Source organism: Malurus melanocephalus, unplaced genomic scaffold (genome assembly GCF_030028575.1).
Source record: "Malurus melanocephalus ecotype Western Australia unplaced genomic scaffold, MMel_1.1 scaffold_9, whole genome shotgun sequence".
Classification (NCBI taxonomy): Eukaryota; Metazoa; Chordata; class Aves; order Passeriformes; family Maluridae; genus Malurus; species Malurus melanocephalus.
In genome coordinates, this window is record NW_026623241.1 from 184,400 (window position 1) to 203,599 (window position 19,200).

Sequence of the window (19,200 nt, forward strand, 5' to 3'; positions counted from 1 at the left end):
TAAATGCCTCAGCATTTTAATAAGGGAACATACTGTAAGTTTTTTTACAGCATGAACAAAATCATTGTGTATGACTAGAACTTTATGATCTTTTGTGATTTCCACGACTAATCCTGGTGAGCAAAGGCTARCAAACAGCTGACAATATGCCACACTGTGCATGACTCATGCTTGCAAGATGAATTAGTGCAAATCAATACCTGACCTCAGGGGTTTGCTGGCTGGTTTTAGACAGAGTGAAGTAACAATCTCTTGTACCTTGGAGCAGGGCATGCCTACTCATGGCACTATCAGTTTTTGCCAGCTTGGAAAGTGGTGAGATCAGGGCCAACAAATCAAATTACCTTGATGTTGTCATTGCCCTAAGACTCTTGCGGGGTGGGGAGTTCTGTCTGGTTCAATTACTCTGTTTTATACAGATTCTTATAATCTCTTCCTTAAGGTAATGGTATGTGCAACTGGATTAAGCAATGTGACTAATAACTACCTCATATGGCTCATTCCCTGCTCTTCCAGGGGTCAAATATGTGGATGCTGAGTAATATAGCCTTTGGTTGTCTTGCTGGCTTTTTTTTGTTGGTTGTTTGGTTTTTTGTTTGTTTTTTTTTTAGGGGTTTTTTTTTAATATAATTTATATTGCGAGAAAAAGCCCAATAAATTTGTAAAGACTGATGAGGTTTTAGTGTCCCTCAGTTTATTTCAAAGTAGTATTTTTTCCTTCAAATGCATGAACTAGAAAAACTAAGAAAAAAAAAACACCCCAAAAAAAACCCAAGCACAGAACTTCTCAAACTAAAACTTTTTGTTGGGTGTTTTTGGAGGATTCTTTTAATTTTACAATAGTCTGGTATTTTTGGAGAATAATTAACTGAACAGTAATTTGGTATGAAATATAAAGGAGACTGGCTTAAAGCCTCCTCCTTCATTTATTCTTCAAAGTAGGGCTGACCTATGGGAGCAGCTCATTGCACAGCTCCCCACACCCTGCATCCTTTCAGAGGGAGCTCCCGTGAGATACTGAAGAGCTGAGAATGGAACAGMCTGCAACAGGAGAGAGCAAAACAAGCAGAACTCTTTAAGGTTTTGATCAGAGTTATAATCTGTGTGAACCACAGAGTAGAGGCTGCAGCCTCTCTTTTAAATGGCTGACTGCAGTCCTTAGCAAAGGCTGTGGCTTGTGTGGTAGATGTCCAAACAACCTGTGTTCTACCTGCATAACCCATACTCATGAAGCATTATGAATCAAAGGAGATTTCTCTTTTAGGGAACCGATCATGTTACACATAACATTCCTAGCCATTTCCCTCATTTGATTTTTCTAAATTCAAATTTTTGCCRACAAAAAAAGGAAAGTGAGTATCATATGAAATAATGTTTCTGGATTATCTTGTCTGAAAATGTAGAGAACTGAAGCAAGATCAAAAGGCTACTTTGAAACTGAACAGAAATGAAATCCATTTTAAAACATAATTAAATTATTTTGACTTAAAATAAACAAGCTGTGCTTTGACTGCTGTAAAAATACTRTATCACAAGGGACATTTTAAGGGATTTCAAAGTACTTCAAAAAACATAGTTCTTAGCATTCACAGACAGGAATAGAATTAAAAGTCAAAAGGTATAACCTGAGACTCCAACCTTGAGAAGGTGTTCCTGGCATAGTGCATAATGCTGTCAAAGTCATATGGTTCCCCAAGGGAGTTCACCTCTCCAGGCTCCATCTTCAAAAAATTATATTCCTGACCTACAAATGATTGATAATTAGAGATTCTTTAATATCTTTTTCTGTAAAGATAAAAATCAAACAGGAAAAGAAAACCAACAAAGATCCTAACCTAATTACTCAGACATTCGTTAATTTTTGCCACTTAGGAGAAAGTATACTATTTTATATTTTATATTTACTTCTTAACTGAGAGGGCAGACATCCTCTGAGACACACATCAAATTTCTATATTTGGATTTAGAAGGACTAGCTTCATTCAACTAACATATAAAGGCCCCACCATCATGATGTGCTTCATGTAGAGCCCATACAAATTTCTGGTTTGATTCTTAATGCCCAAATGAAATAATTTTGACAGCAAAGACTGCAGAAGAAGCCTCCTCACTCATTAGACTGGATACTAAGGGTCTAGCTGGCTCCTAACTCCAGCACTAAACCACTGGAGACTTTGCTTCCCTGAGTCTCCCTGTCATGCAGACACTAAAAAGTCACATTTTCCAGATCGAGCTGTTGCAACTTAACAAAAGCAGAACAAGAGAAAGAGAAATATACTTAGTTCATAAATTCCATACCATAAATTCTTTGACCTAATCAGTTTTTTAGGAATACAAAGCACCTCTTACTCCAGCTCATGTTTCCACTGGAGCCTTGCAAAAAACACTACAGTGATATTAACGTTTTTACCAACCTAAGCTGCATAATATAACAAAACCCAAGTGTTTCAGTGGTCACGGCTTTCTGATCCCATTTAGTGATCCTCAAGTTCATGCCACACCACAGAAGTGGTTTCAGACAGAAACCAGAGAGACAACTGAAAGAGAGAGCAGGTGGCTGAGGATGGCAATCCAGCTGTTTTTCCCATCATAATAAAAGAAGGAAGGAAGAGCTCTTATGGCATCTGCACAAGTCAATAACACAGAGAGACCAGAAAAAAGGCTCAAACATGCATGCCCTTATAGGACTTCAGAGCCTTGGTGGAGTGTGTGTCAACTGCCAGTCTCCTTGCACATCCTAGATGAAGTGGTGAAGATTCATCGTATCTCAAATATATGTTACAGAATTCCTGCAAATCAAACACCATATACATCTATGAACATTGCAAATGAAAAACTCCTAGCTCCCTCCCCATCTTGCCTTCCCAACACAAGTGAGGGCACAATATGAAGAGTGGCAAAGAGCTGACAGTCACAGTTTAAAGTTCTCAGGTTCCTCAGATGTTTTATCTCAAYCACACGGAGGCCACTCACTAAAGCTGCAAGCTCTGTAGAGGGTGAGGTGAAAAATGTGTAAACTGCGGAAACTGTGCCTGTTTTTGTCACAAAGTCCCTCACCTTACCTCCCAGGTCTAAGCCTCTTGGTCAGCTAAAAGCTACTGACATATTTCTACTCATCGTCATTCAGTAAAGCCTGCAAGAGAAATGCCCTTCCTCAAGCACAGAAACATGACTTTTRAAGGGCCTTAAGAGCATTGGCTTCTTTCAAAGTTGTTGAGTATGATTGTTACTTTGCTYCTTCTATCCTCCTATTTAATGACTTGCTACTTGGACAGACCTTTGGAAAATATGATATTATAATTTCAGTATTTTATTTGTGAATCAACTTGAGATCAAGCTAAGAAGAAACACAGGCACAAATGATATTTCTGCTGTTCAGCATTCAGTTCCAATAGAGTTGAGGAGACGAAGGAAACACCAAAAATAAAGCATGATTTCTTCCCAAAATTCTTATTAGAAAATCTCACCAGGTTGGATGTTTTCTCTAATGATGGTGACATGGTCATCACGGTCTGGTCGTGTATGCTCATGCCAAAAMCCTATCACATGCCCCAGCTCATGGACAACTATGCCAAATTTATCACAGTTCTTGCCAATAGATATAGCCTGAGGACCATTTCCCCTTCGACCCACGTAAGAACAGCACCTACAATTAAAACACAAACATAGATGAACGTTTTCATACAATTTCTACAAACCACATAGCAAATTTAGTTAAAACTTGAGAAACCAGRATATAATGGTTCAGCAGTATAATGCACAACATAATTTGGCAGTCTCACAAATCTTAGATCTTCTACAAGGAMAATTTATTATTCAAAATACCTTATAAGCGACACATGAATGGGGCTTTTTAAAATATTATCCAATGTCTTAGAGGCTAGCTTTGATTAACAGAATTTTCACTGTCGTGACAGTCTACTCAGTCAGTCTATAGAATGACACAGGGAMTTGTTTTCACCTAAAGAAGCAAAAAAAATAAATGATGTTCTGATGAGAGCATGTGCCATCATCTCTTCATGGGTCATTGATAAAAAGGTTAAAAAGGACTGGTTGCAGGATAAGCCCCTGTAATACTTCACTTTCAGTCACAGCTTGAGTCGAAACCATTTACCATAACTCTGCAAGCCAAAACACGCAACCAATTTTAACCCATTTAGTTTTCCATTCACCTGTAATCCAGCAAAATACACCTTGGAGACTCAATCCTTTTTAAATACAYTTGTTTAAATCCTGGAATTTAATTTGTAGGTAAAAACCTTAATGATCCTAATACAACATCTGRTGGCAGTGCAATGGATTGATGAGAATAAAGCTGGCATAAGCACATATAATTGTGAAAAGGCAGAAAAAATCCTTTTGTTTTAAACAGTTTAAACWATTCTGCAGATTCTTCATGCTTGCCACTGTGTGGAAACTCTACACAGAAAAATTGCAATGCGGAACTAAAGAACATTAATGATTATATATGGCTTAAAATAAACCAATAGGTTATATTCTAAATATTCTAAATTAGATTRTTTAACACATTTTCAATAGTTTTTACATGCTTATTTTACTGACTTCATAGACATAGCATGCTTCAGCTAGAAAAGACATATTTGGTGACCTAAAAATTTCCCTACATAGTCAATAAAGTCAGTTCACAGTGATACTTCGGAGATGGACAGATGAAAAGGAAAAAATGCTTTGCTTTTATTGACACTATTCACAGCAAGGGCAAAATAATAAACCAAGAATTGAACTACAGCCTATCCCTTGTTGCCGTTCCTACTTCTTTTGGACCAAAAGAGTATCCAACTTTTTAAGATTGAGCTCTGCACCTTGAAAAGGTCAGGCAATAGCTGTTTGCTAATAGAAGAACAACCAAATGGCCAGTATAAAACATAAAGACAATTTTAAAATAATACCTAATTAGCCAATTTAGCAAATAAAATTAACAATACCAAGAAGATGATTKTTTCTTGAAAAGAGAGGTGTTTCAAATCACCTCTGAAAGCTTTTAGTGCTATTTCACAAGTCAAATAGATTTTTAGGTGTTTGATAAATAATTTGACAWTTTACTCTTACAGTAATAAAAAAGTTGAACATTCTCTAATGTGTTTAATGACTGAAGGTACCTAATCTGACTGATTTGAAAGATTTTTTTTCTTGTGTTCAGAAGAAGAAAATTAACAGAAATRTCTTACATGGTATTCCTCTAGGTTGTATAACACCGTACCTCTGAACCTCAAAATTTTATTAAATTATATTTTATTATATTATATTAAATTATATTTTTAATGCTAACCTGCTCCTAAAAAGTAAGCAGTCAAAGGATGAGAGTTCCCTTACACTGGTTACTTGACAGATTTCAAGTACTCCCTAAAAAATATCAAGAAATTTATTGAGTGTTTCTTTACATGTCAAGGAAAATTAGAATTAACACCAAGTCTTAAAATAACAGCGGCAGTTCACACTTACAGAGGGTCATTAGGATTTGCTAGGTTGAATGTCTCATCAAGCACACCAGATACATCCAATTAAGCTACAATTCACTTCAACAATTGYACTGAGACAAAGAATAAGGAAAACTAGAATGAAAAAAAATCTATGAAGTAAATTAATTTACAATATTATGGGTTTGACCCCAGGTATTTGGCAAAAGACCAAGATCTGTCTGTGCTCTATGAACACTTGTCAYGCCCCTTAAATTGAATCAACTATCAGGTTTTAAAGCTCATCTCTTTAATCTTTATTGCATCAGACAGCATTTGGAGACAGTAACTATTTATGAATCTCTAATTCCATTTAATCAGTCTAGCTGATCAATGATGGTGAGCAATGAGAAACAAATGAAAAAGTGAAATGACTGGAACAATATACTGATTCTTTTAAGTAATACTATTTCACAACWACTGTCAAAAATACTCTTAAATTAATACAAAGAAAGAGGGAATCAGGCAGGGTCAATGTTGCCCTTTTTAAAAAATGCTGTACTGTTGAAAATGTGATAATGTAAAAACCATAATCGACCACAACATTGCCTTTATCTTATACAAAGCAAGAAAAGAGGTTCACAAAATTCCCAAACAAAGTTTCACTCGGAAGCAGAGACATCTTGGTGAAAACAGCTCTTTCAATCAATCACAAATATAACTCTAAAGGAGATATTGGCTATGACCTGGCCTGATGAATTTGCTTTTTCTCAGCAATCAAGATACAATCGTGGTTACTAAATRTTCTGATTCACTGCCCTAAGGACTTGTGATGGCAGAAGTGCCTACTGCCTCTTTATCTGCTCAACACAGATGTCCACCCCAACACTCTCACCAAAATTCCTCAGCTAACAGCTGCCTATCCCGGTGTATTTTTACAAACACAAACCACCCCTCACAGCTCATGCCAGTGCCCCGAGCATTAGCCCATGGCAACCTGTGCCTTGCTCACACCCCTCCCACAGGCCAGAGCACAGCCAGCAGGGGAGAGGTGCCAACTGCCGTGGGCAGGAAGGGTGCCAGCTGCCAGGGTTATTCAACACCTGAGAGAGTGAGTGAGTCAGCCCTCCCCCAGGCACAGACTGCTGAGCACAGCTCTGGTTTCTCCTCATTTTAAAAGGTGATTGAGCACCTTTTAGAACAAGTTCTGTAGCTGAAGTATGCTACAARGGTGCACCTCAGACAATGAATTTACCTGTTTCACCAACTTTAAGAACTTACCTGAAATGCCTATTTGATATACGAGCAAGTTCAAAAAAAAAAAGGTTAAAGCATTCATCTGTTCAGTCCACAAAGACTAGGGAAGCATATTTAATTTTTCTGCATCTCAGACAGATCGGTCAAATACTTAAGACAAGAGGATACAGTATCAATTGCAATATCATCTATATTTTGTCATAAAATTTGTACAAGTCTTCTCGTGGGGAACAAAAATTGCCGCAAATTGAGATCAAAGGCATGCTGAGCCACTAGGACAATGACTAATTGTTCCTTCCTTTCGTGTCTCTCTATGTAAAAAGAAGCTTGATCATTTAATTATTCAGTAATATTTATTTACAGCATGTGACTAGATGCCATCCCAATTTGCTGACCCTTTKGAGGCTTTGCATACAGAGAGATATTACTGTCTTCAGGCACTTCCAATTTGATAGGAAGGAAGAAACATAAGGATAGAGAAGCAATAGTGAATAAAGAGTGTTTTGAATATGTTACCGATTACAGTTTTATTTGTCCTAATTAACTAGATGCATAAAKGCTTGCTTTAATTGATATTCATACCAGTATACACTGCTTGGTAGAAAAAACACTAACATGAGTATCTTAATACTATATTCTTATTCTCAYATCTGCAGCTCAAGGATACAAGTTGTCACTAATTAGAAAATTTCAAGGTATTGAGTTAGTGATTCAGCTGCTTTATTAAACCATATTTTATTAATTAACCATATTTTAATAATTATAAAAAACTCAGGTTAAATAAACTAGACACGATGATTAACAATTCTAGTTTAAGACTTCAGCAGATTAAATTATTCTGATGGGCAGGAGGCATCCAGCTTTAAAGCTTTTGATATTTTTCCAAACAAGTGTTCATAAGCAAACCAGAGAAGTCCGATATCAAGGGGGGTATAAATTGCTTGGAATATTACATGATGTTAAGATAGAGAAGATACTGTTTTAACTTGAAGTCTGAGAAAACACTGCTAAATGCCATGAAAACAAGTCTGGAGCTCTTAGCAACTTTTAGAGATTAYAGAAGATATCTGGAAATACAGAATTACTTGATGTCTTAAGATGTGCAAAAGATGATACACACTGAAAAACAGTGATGGGGTGTCAGCACTGCGCAAACAGCTCTGGCTCTTGTTTGGAGTCACATCCAACAGGCCATGCACTGAACATGGCAGGTGTTGAGAAATAGGGAGGCACCGTGCTCAGGTACCTAAGTGGAAGGAGTGGCTACCAGACACATGAATTTGCTCTTGCACAGGCTCAGCAGAACTAATGACTCATCTGGACAAATATGGTCTAGTTTTGGGGCTATCAGTTTCAAGGAAAATGGGGACTTGTTGAAAAGCATCTCGAAGAGCAGTATGATCAAAGGCCTAGAAAACACTGTTTACCAGGAAAGATTAAATTAATTARGTGTTTTCTAGCCCARAAGAATATAAAACTGAGGATGGTCRTAATAACCATCTCAAATTATATAAYAGATTCCTTCAAAAGTAAAAGGAATTTCTTTTCTATGGTGAAAAGGAAAAAAGTTAATGTCCTTTAATTGCAATAAGAACTATCTGGTTTAGCTATGAGCAAAAGGGCTGCCTCACCTTCCTACATGTCTTATATTAAGGATGCTGAAGCGATAGAATTTCTAGAAGGCTGTGAAATACTCATTTATGCAGGTTTTTAGAACCAAGTTAGATAAGCATATATCAGCAATTATATAGGAATAGCTGTTTCTGTCTTAAGAATACATTAGACATCTTTCTGAGATCCCTTGCAGTCTTATGGGCCTATGATAGGCAAAGCTTATCTCTTGTTCATTGTGGATATGTAACCTCTCAACTTTAAGAAAGTCATGTATCTCTGATAACCAGCTGCTATATTTCAAATATGTTTTTTTAATCGCTGCCATTCTGGGATGATCTTCCCATGAACTGTTTCAAGACGTAATGCATTACACTCCAAATTATCCTTATTGTTTACAAAGGCTCARTAACACTTCACTTGCTGGTGTGCTAATGCTGCCATTTGAGACTTTTGCAGATACTGCCACCTGAATTTCCACATATATGACTATCCACTTTGYTTCATTTAATGTGCTGTGTTTTGACTGTGTGCTCTTTGGGGCAGGGTTTATCATTTAGTTTTTAATTTCCACAGTGCAAAGTACAATAAAGTCTCCGTCATCTGTGAATGTTAGCTGCCATGGTAGTACAAACAATACTGACACAATGTGCTAACAAACCAACACAGCAGGGTGCCATGGGAAAGAGCTGAAGATTAATTTCAGTGCGACTGGCCGTGTAGCAGAAAGTGTTTGCAGTTGGTTTGGTGTCACTTCAGTCTGGGCTCTTTCCGTGGAAAATCCTGCGTCAGCACTGGATGCTGGTGGGTAGTGCACAGTTCCTGCTCACCCAGAGAATATATGTCCTCATTTATCTGAATCTTCCTGGAACAACTTGTGGACCCCTCAGAAAAATCATTCAGCTGCCCCTTCTGTTTGGCCTGGCTTTATTTCATCAGTGATGGGCTTTTCATGGCCACACTGTTCTTTCTTTTTAATTTATTTTACACTTGTTACAGCCTTTGTAAATTATTTGTATGTAGCAGGGCACCCTTCAATAAAACAACATTAAAGATAAAGAATAATATAGGTTTTGGAGGTATATACTGAGTATGTTAAAGCTGGTCATAATCCAGCCTTCCCACTGAAGTGATTTGATCTCATGAAGCATCAACCAGCCTAAGAAACAATTCTTTGGCTGGAGAGATTTTCTGTCATTTGGCTTTGGGTATTTTCAAGATGTAGAATTTACATTTGGCAGATATCCACACTTGCCTGCAATCACATCTTTCACACTCCTCTTTTTAAATTGCTTTCTGCCTCTGTGAGTGCAAGGAAACCAGCTTTCTTCCAGCTGTGTGTCAGTATCCCTGAATCCTATTTTATGGGAGAATCTTGTCTTACAGGTTGCATTAACTAAAATATTATCCATGCTGACTCAGGACAAAAGTCCATTTCATATGGCTTTGTTTCTAGTAGGGGTCCCCATCAGACCTAAAGCGGCACAAGAACATGACAGGAAACATTAGAATAAGCTCYCCTGTTGCAAGGATCTGTGGCTCAGAGATTTTCAGAGAGAATGACAATACTTYTCAAAAGTAGCCTAGCAGTAGGATTTATTATGTTGTCCTATACTTCAAGAAGAATATTATGGGTACTTCAAACAGACAGTTCTACACATAATTTTAGAGGCCATAAATGAAACACATTCAGGATCATTCCTAAAATGCAAGGAGGTCCCAAAACTTCTTTTCACTAACCTATCCTGTTACAATTCARAAGTAGGCAAGAGAAGGGATCAATGACCAGGAAGTCAGTAAGACAGCTTTGTACACAACTTCTACTGGTTCTCTTCTTGGGAAATGAGCATGGTAYACTCAGGAAGTTCACTGAGCATTATATAAAATTAAGACTTCTAAGTGGAATAAATAGCAAATACAGCTGACTGAGGCATTTGTAAGCAGCAATATCTGAAGATGGAACATGGCAATTAATGGGAAGCTGCACTCATGAGTAATAAAACCAGTTCACTTTTACACATCATTGACCTAGTAGTTAGAGTTTGTAATATGGCCATAAATTAGGGGTTAAACAAATCTGGGCAAGGGTAGTCTAGCAATACAAGTTAAAATAACAACTAACAGCACTTAAGCTGGAAAAGAGACATGGGATARATGTCCATACATAATTCAGCAGTAGATTTGTGACATGGAGAAAGCTAAGAATAAGCAAGTAATRAACCTGAAATACCTTTTGAAAAACATGTACAAATATTGGAAGCATAACAGAAAGCCAAAAATAAAAGTTTAGATAGATAGATAGCAATGTAATTTTATCTAGAAATAGACAAAAGAGGTTCAGCTTCACAGAGTTACCACACATATCAGTTTCTATGACCTTAAAAGCCAGGCAGAATAGGTGTATCATTCAAATGCAGTAGTTATCTATTCATTTTCCTGTGAGGTACATGCTCCCTTCTAAGTGCAAAGGCGACAAACATGGCCAAAGGCTGGAAGCAGGAGTACCTGTTTGCACAGGTGCACACTCACCCACAGGGTCTGTAGGTAAATACAATATAGCTTTCCTCATCACTGCGCTCGATGAAGGTGACACACGTGTACTTCTCCCAGTGCCGCATCGCCTGCTTGAACATGGCGCGCTGCGTGCCTGCGGAACAATCGGAGCAGATGAAACCCAAGAGCTTCCTCACTGCAGCTTCCTCCTCACTATCAATACTAGGAACTATAGCCTGGAAGGAATCATGAAGCCCTGTGTGCCCCACTAGTCCCRTGTATGGTAAGATTCCAGCTGAAGGGATACTCAGGCCATCAGTTGATCATGACATACATGCCTGCAAAGGGGCTAACACTGCCTGACACACCCCAGTAAATAGAAAACCTGCAACAAAGACCACAACTGTGTTACACCAGAGCAAGACAGTAGAATCAACACAGTGCTGCTTATGTGTCTGCATCAACACAACATTTGCTATGCAATTTCCCACATAAAACTATCAAGTGAACCATGTCGGGGGAGAAAACAAACAGAAAGAAAAAGAACAAGTAACCCCAGATCACAGCTATCCATCTAGTAGAAAGAAAAAATAATTAAAATAAAAAATAAATTAAAAAAATCCTACAGCCTTCAAGTCCTGAGACTAGTTTAACCTAAGCCATGTAAATAGGCCTACYGGTAAAAAACATTTGATTAAAAAAAAATAAGGCTGTCGTGAACAGGGACCAGTTTCTCCTTCTTTGCAACAAAATCTCTCAGGAAACAAATGGTCCATCAAAAGAGGGAAATTCAGAATTTGGTAAAATGCTAAGCACATCTAGATATTTGTTTTAAAAATGAGAAATACATCCAGAAAAGGTCCCAAGATGCAGAAGTGGCCARGCCAACTCTCAGCACAAAGCCAGATAGAATACAGTACTTCAGAGAGCAGAGCAATGTAACTTCATTGTGTGGCAAAAGGCTTATTGACATAGAGCTGTATTGCTTCTGAGGTAAAAATCCAGCTAAAAATTGTTGAAGAGTATTATTTGGCAAGAATTTTCTAGCAGAAAAACACTCACCTTGCAGRTTACAACATAGGATAATTAAAGAAACAAAAAATCTAACCTTTTTCAAACTTAAAGACAACAAAACCTGAAAGTCTGTAAAAGTAATAAATTCAAATCACATCAAATTCTAAAAAAAAAAATAAAGGTTATTCTATCCTATCTTGCCCTTTTCTTTCATCTTTAAGCAGTGCTTTCCAAGCTTTAGAATTTATCTTTCATTATGAAAAAAGGCAAAATCTTTAATATGGTGCTTTCATTTAATTTACTATGATTATTTCAGAAGTCAATAATTCTAAAGCAAAGGTCAYATTTGGTACAGTGCTATGTAAATACCCAAACTGAAAGCTTGACTAACTCTCAKCTTGAAAGGAATGACTCTGGTTTCTCCATAGTCACACAATGTGTGAGCATTTTCATGTTCATTTTGGTTCCCTCTATTAGCACAATAAATAAGTTTTTATTAACATATATATTGCCATATATCTTTGCTTTCCTTGCTCCTTTCTTGTTTTAAATTATCTCTTACATCCACATTGATATTGATCCATTTACATTTTTCAAGGGCAACAGATGTTTTAGATTTTTCTACAGTTTTCTGCTAAGAATTCTATATATAGGGTAGCCAGTCTTCCTTCTTGTTGTGTACAATGTCTGTGTGCACCCATCTGAAAACCAAACTGAGGAATGACAAAACACATTTGAGTCAGTTTGTTGAGTGAAATCAGTTTAGAATACATGTCACACCAGTTAAATTGGAGATATTCTTGTGCTAAATATACTACATTAAAAAACCAAAAAATTCCTTGGCATTCTGTTACTCAGGCTCATGGAAACAAATGTGCAACAAGAAATATTAGGTAAAGAAATAGAGCAGTCTCTCTCTAAAACGTTGTTATGCAATTTTTATTATGTAGCTTGCCTTTGAAAAGAATTAGGTATGACTAATATTTTCAAAATAGATGCACTTCAGGCCTGTTCCAGCAGAAACCCTTCTATTGACTTCCGTAGCATGACTTCACATATAAAAATTAAAAAAATAAAGATAAAAGAAGGCTATTTTTAAAAAAAAAACCTTTCCTCTTTTCTTCCAAAGCAAAAAGCTTACCAGTAAAATTTCCACCTATTACATATGGGATGACACCACCTGGCCATATTCTTTCTGTTCGTGATGTAGCAGCTCTGGGAAATCGGTTTTTCTCATTTTTCCCTGAGAATTTTACAGTAGTTCTTCCTTTAGATGTATTATTTTGCTCAAAACCTGCAATGATAATTAAAATACTGAGTGAGATCACACATACACAAAACAGAGAGCAGTTATTTTCCAGCAAGTCAAACTCAGATAATTTCTTTATGCCTTTTAAAAGCGGCATATTGCTGTTATGCCTCAGTCTATCAATACTCAGTTTTCTGAAAAAGACTTGAAGTCTGAATCTTTATTTTTTGTATAGGTCTAGAATACAATATTGTACATATGTTTACCAACTGAAATGTGCATTATATAATTGTATCTAGATTTTCTCATTTAATAAAAATGTTTAAGAAATCACACTCCCTGTGGTTTGGAGACATTTTTTGGGTTTCTTTTTTTCTAGCTTTTGTTTTTTTGATTTTTTTTTTTAACTAGAACAGGAATTTTCCAGCAAAGAATTAAATGTTTCAGACAAACTCAAAGTAATCAAGACACGCACTTTCCCTTTCATTTTTCTTATATGATCTGGAAAAATCTGGAAAGTACATGATCATCTTTAAAGCACTGGACAGAAATAAATCCATACATTTTTCATAAACTAACTTTTGGAACCCCATGGGTAGATATTACTCATGCTTGGAATTACTTTACAAGAGAAAAAAAGTGTCTACCATTTCCAGGGATACTACCACCATTCATTCCATTACAGGCAAATCTTTCTAAATCAGTTGAAACCTACTGTRAGAACAGAAGAGGATAAGAATAGTTAGACAAGGACCTGCACACCAGAACAGGTGCTTCTTCTGAACAATTTATAAGTTAGTTTGCAGATGTGGGCAGCTGATCAAAATAGATCGCTCAAAAGGTGGCTAACAAATCCTGCTCAGTGYAGTTGAAGTCTTATTCCCCATAGAAGACTACATTTTCCCTCTGGGAGAATCCCCTGCACTTAAGTGCTGCTGACTATGTCAGAATCAGGGAGGATTCCAGGGCAGAGTCATGGTAAGGAATCTTGGCACAGCCCCAAGCTGAGAGCAGCAAGAGGAAGAAAAGAAGAAGTTCCAGCACAAGGCAGGGAGAAAGCTCTGATACATGGGAAGAAAAGCCTGCCTTTGTGACAACCAACATGTAACTTTAATTATATTAGGAATTATCCAGAAAATTCCAGGATTTAAAAATACTTGAAAACAGGTGAAACAAATTACTTAGCCTTGTAATTAAATGAGTGTGTATACGAGAATTACACAATAAATTGCACACGAAGTGTCTACTATACAGGCAGACACTTTACAGAAAAGCTATTTTTACACTTAGTATGCARTCATTACTAAACCACATCTCATGTTTATCTAGACGTTTTACCATTCCAAACTCTTTTCATTGGTTCTCTTTAGAGGCCCAAGCAAGAAATTCATTCCAAATTGCACACAAAAGATGACAAGAATTTACCCAACACTAAAATTTTAATTCTCTTTTAAAGAAGTAAGATTATATATGAAAGCACATCTGCAAAGGCTGTTACCATCCTCAGATTAACACAACGTTGTACAATTACAACAGAGTTTCACATATTTTCCTTTTTGAGGTTAAAGTTCCACACCACATTTAAGTGATGTCTTCTTGCATCAAATATAGAGAGTAAACCCAGACAGAATTAGTGGAGATTCTGCTTCTATAGCCTGCTCAATTCAACTGCATTCATACTGACAAGAGTATGATTAATATAAAAACATGCTTGTTCAACACAATGCATCATAAATCCTTCAAACACAGTATAAATCATCAGAATGCCCCACCTGGAGCGAGGAAAAAAAAAAAAAAAGAAAAACCAAATTAGCAGCTTTTTAGCAGAGCCTACTTGCAGTGGAAAGACACTGTATTGATACTAAGCTGATAACTGTGAACACAGACATAAAACAAAGTGAAGCAATTTTTAATATGGCATTTAAAACTATGTATTTTAGCTTTCAGATTTCATGCTGCAAGAACTCTAAGAAAATGGAACAAAGAGCTTATCTCTTCATTACTACTCTTGAACTATTTATTTTATAATTTGTTTATGCCAACAGTAATACAGAAAGGCTTTAAAGTGTTAAAATACTATCATCATTAATGTTCATGATATGCTATCACATCAGGCAACTTGCTAATTTAAACAGTGAAAATACCAGAGCCAAATCTTCTTATCCTCTCTATAAGCTGATAGAGGGCACTGTGTTTTTTTGACATTCCATGCTCTCCAAAGCCACCTTTAAAAAGAAAAAAAAAAAAGGAAAGGAATTTGAAAAAGTTAAAACCATGAAATTTTACACTTACAGCAACTATATTAGCCTAGAGAGGCATCCTAAAGGAAGCTTCATGTTCTTCAATAATTTCCATAAAAACATTTCAAGTATCCTTGACAATGCAATAAAAACACATTATTAGGTGAAAATTTTTCTAATATGCATTCCACAAATGTAAGCCAACATGTCTTTGTTATTCAGGCAAGTCATGACAATTACATCATCTAATTATTATTTGCAGCTTTTTTCTTCCTGGTGACCTTGACACCCTCAGAGCCATATTGATTGGCAGCTAAAAGACTTACTCTCAAAGAAATTTCCTGAATGCATGCCATCATTTTCTCATTTCAAGGGAGTGGAAAGAGAAAAAGCAAAAGCCAAATTTTCATCAGAAAACAAASAAACCCAGCAAAACTGAGGCAAACGTAATATGGCTGATTTTGCTACGAAATTTTTGTTTTTCTTTCCTAGCATGCAAATAGAGGTCAATGTACTCTAAAGGCTTTGAAARATCACATTCTGGTGTATATTCCACTGAGACCTGGCAGGTATATATACATACATGTCTGTGTCTTTTCAGCAATCAGTGAAAAGCTAAGTTTGGAAGTAGTTTATTTTAACATTTACCATGCCATTACAGAAATAAAACACATTTCTGGGTTTACTGTGTGCAGTCTACCACATACTCCCTTCACACAAAAACCTTTTGTGGTTGCAAGTGGCTTTTCAAACACCAGTAAACCAGAAGCAAGAACGCTGAAAACACTACACAAGTAAAAAAAAAAAAAAAAAAAAACATTCAGAATTGTTTTGAAAGTTTTGTGATTTTACAAGTTTGCAGTAGGTTGTATTTTACAATTCACAATCTGTTACAGGACAAAAGAGTTTCTAAACTACTTTTATAACTGAAAAAGCAAAAAGATAGAAGGAAACAGACCGCTGACCCCTCCCACTGCCACTGAAAAGACCATTCCCAACCTTCCATTAAAACTTTCAATATTTATGTGGAAAACGTATTTAATAAACAGCAACTTAAAATCATATTATAGATGAGAAAATTCCATATTAGGCAAGTGAGTGTGTAGCTGCTCACTGAATAACAATGTGTCTAATTATTTGGATTACACTGTCACATAGTTGCTGGCTCCCCTGAGAAAAATTTTCCAAATTTTTAAAAACATTTTAGATAGATGAGGTAATAGCTCAACACATTCCTTTCCAACAAGTTACATGGTAACTATAAAATAAACTGCAAAGGATATAACATTGATCATCACTAATGTAATTGTCTCTYATGTTAACATTCATTTTATAAAATAGGCCTTATAGCTAAGAATTCCAAATGAATATTAAAAAAATTATTAAAAGCATCAACTGTCAAACATTACAGAAAACCCCTAAAGAATCCATTAGTTACTTTTAGAAACTATTATACTATATKTCTAGGGGGAAAAACCCCAAAAACATTAACTTCTGCCTTATTGCAGCCTGCATATTTCATTTAGTGAAAAATCAAAGAAAAAGTATCTCACTTAAGCTGTCTTATATGTATCACATGCAGCCTTGCCAAGCCACATAGACTTAAAAACTTTTAATTCTTATTCGCTGCATCTTCTCATAATTCAGACAGGAGAAGCCAGATATTTTTGTTAGTTTGGAGTTATGACAATATACACATAAAAATGTTACAAACTTTACTGTTGTTTCTGTTTACAGTGATTATGCATTTTGCTTGGATGAARTGAAAAATAAAATGACAGAGCCATACTCAAGAAGTTCACAGATTATGGGACCCTGCAAATTCAGACAGATAATCTTCACAAAAAAGAGCAGTCATATAATGTGAATCAAAGCCTGTGAGCCTCAGGATTTTAATTAGAGTTGCAGTAACAACTTTGACTCCACCACTTCATCTTGATGGTTTACAACCAAGTATCTAATCCTTCTACCTGATGTCACCTTTAGTTTGTGAAAACCAACACAGAAAGTGCTCAGAAACAAAGCTTACAATTAATTRCCATTGTGTGTGTAACTAAAATCAAATTTTATTTTCTAAATTACAGATATCTAGCATTATCCTTTTATTAGCCACCTAATATTAGCTAGCTAATTGGCAACTTGCTCTTTTGGAATTAGGGGGAGACAAGCACACTAGGTTGTCCAGTTTGCAAAAACAGGCTAAATTCCTAGTTTATGCATCAGGAATGTTGTAAATTTAGAAAAATTAATTGCAAATGTGAAGTGTAAAAGTGACTTCTATGTGCTTTTTGGAAAGATCAAGAATGCTGAGGGTTCACTGAGAGCAATCATGAAGTCATTAAATTGAGAGTTTGTTCTCCAAAGTTTAGTCCCACTGATCATCACAATTGCATTGACTCCTCTTGTGCAATAAAGGTGGAAAAAATTGATGCAATGCATTAGAGATACTTAACAGGTTGATTCAATATCCTGAATAGGGTACCATCCACAAGAAAAGATAATGTGCATATCACAAAACACGGAAGAAAGGAAAAACTAAGTAATAGAATATTAAATATAATTTTTTTAATGCTTAGAAATGTATATTCTTTCTGTGGCAATTAACAAAATTAAGGAGTAACTTTGCAGTTGAAAAGAAAATGTAGGAAAACAAAAAGAAAAGGGAGTCAGCAAGCCAAAGAAATCACTTGACTGCATCCACTTTAAGGGGAAATGACCAAAGTTGTTCTACATTTTTTCATCACAGCTAGTGCCTGAAATACCTTCAAAAGCAATTAACTATTTTTTGGGGGGCAGAGGGAAGTGGGGAGAACACTGACTATTAACATTTTAAAATCTAGTCCAGATCTAGAAATGATCAAAAGTTTTCCCGTCTTGGAAAAAAGGAAGTGGATGTAAAAGGAAATAAAATAAATTTTCAAGTTGTCATAAAAACACTCTTATCACAACATATACCTAGAAAGAGTAAAAATACTTTTAAACATATAAATATTGAAAGCTTTTATTTAAAATTGCTTCTTCAGTCTAAACATTTTTTTCCCTCACATCAGGAATAAGTTATGGTAGCTCACTTCAGGATCATGTAAAACATGCTTAATAGAACACAAATTTCAATTACACAATTATACATTTTCTAATAGCACTTTTTCCAGATTTTTCCTAAGTAAGCTATTTTTCTTTTGGTATCATAATCTGAAAGTTTAAAAATCTTCAGTTATCAATTTACAAATCACAGCCTGAAAGCATAAATATTTTTAGACAGTAGACAGACATCCATTTAGGCATGGATTATGTTTTCCCTCGCAAACAGACATATTAACTCACAAATAAAATCTCTTTATCTGTCTGAATATCTAGCTGCCTCTGTTAATCAGATTGCAGCTTCTGGTGTTAATGCATTCTATGTTAACAACAGCACAGAAACATGTACTAAAATATCAAATAAATAGTTGTTATTTAGACAAGGCAAATCTAGCAAGGATGATGTGTTCTAGTGTTTCTTCTAGGTCTGGTGCAGAACTGGATGAAACAGTAAAAAGAACAAAAGAAGGGATTGCAATGCAAGGCTTCCAGTTTTGCCTCCAGGATACCACATATGTTCTCCATAGTGTGTTTGGGCTCTGCTATCAGGAACTTTTAGTGATTAAATCAAAGCTTTGTACAGTTTCCTTTCCCACATGACCACCTGCAGAGTAGACCCTATGGTTCCTACCAGTCTCTGCTCCTCAGTTCAACAAGGTATTCTTAAACAGAAATGCCAGAATAAAATTGATTTTTTTTTTGCTTGTCCTTTCCCTGAAGCAAATTAACAGCCTTTGTTTGCACTTTTCTAAGTGTAAACTAATGTTATCCAAGACATTATACTGACTTTCCACGTGTAAAGCAGAGATTGTCCTCTATGCCGAATTAACTAACAGGA

General features: G+C 35.9%; 1 protein-coding gene across 2 annotated transcripts in view; it reads right to left on the minus strand.

Moving 5' to 3' along the window:
• TLL1 (tolloid like 1) overlaps positions 1–19,200 on the minus strand; it is a 126,458-nt gene that overhangs the window by 50,525 nt on the left and 56,733 nt on the right. Inside the window, exons 3-7 of one of the 2 annotated variants that reach the window (XM_057375386.1) lie at positions 15,186–15,266; positions 12,934–13,086; positions 10,815–10,932; positions 3,468–3,646; positions 1,639–1,744 (exon numbers count right to left, since the gene is read on the minus strand). In XM_057375386.1, the coding sequence (XP_057231369.1) occupies positions 1,639–1,744; positions 3,468–3,646; positions 10,815–10,932; positions 12,934–13,086; positions 15,186–15,266 (637 nt within the window). Of the gene's footprint in view, positions 1–1,625; positions 1,745–3,467; positions 3,647–10,814; positions 10,933–12,933; positions 13,087–15,185; positions 15,267–19,200 lie in introns of those variants that run through there. The other variant, XM_057375395.1, reaches the window with a different exon arrangement.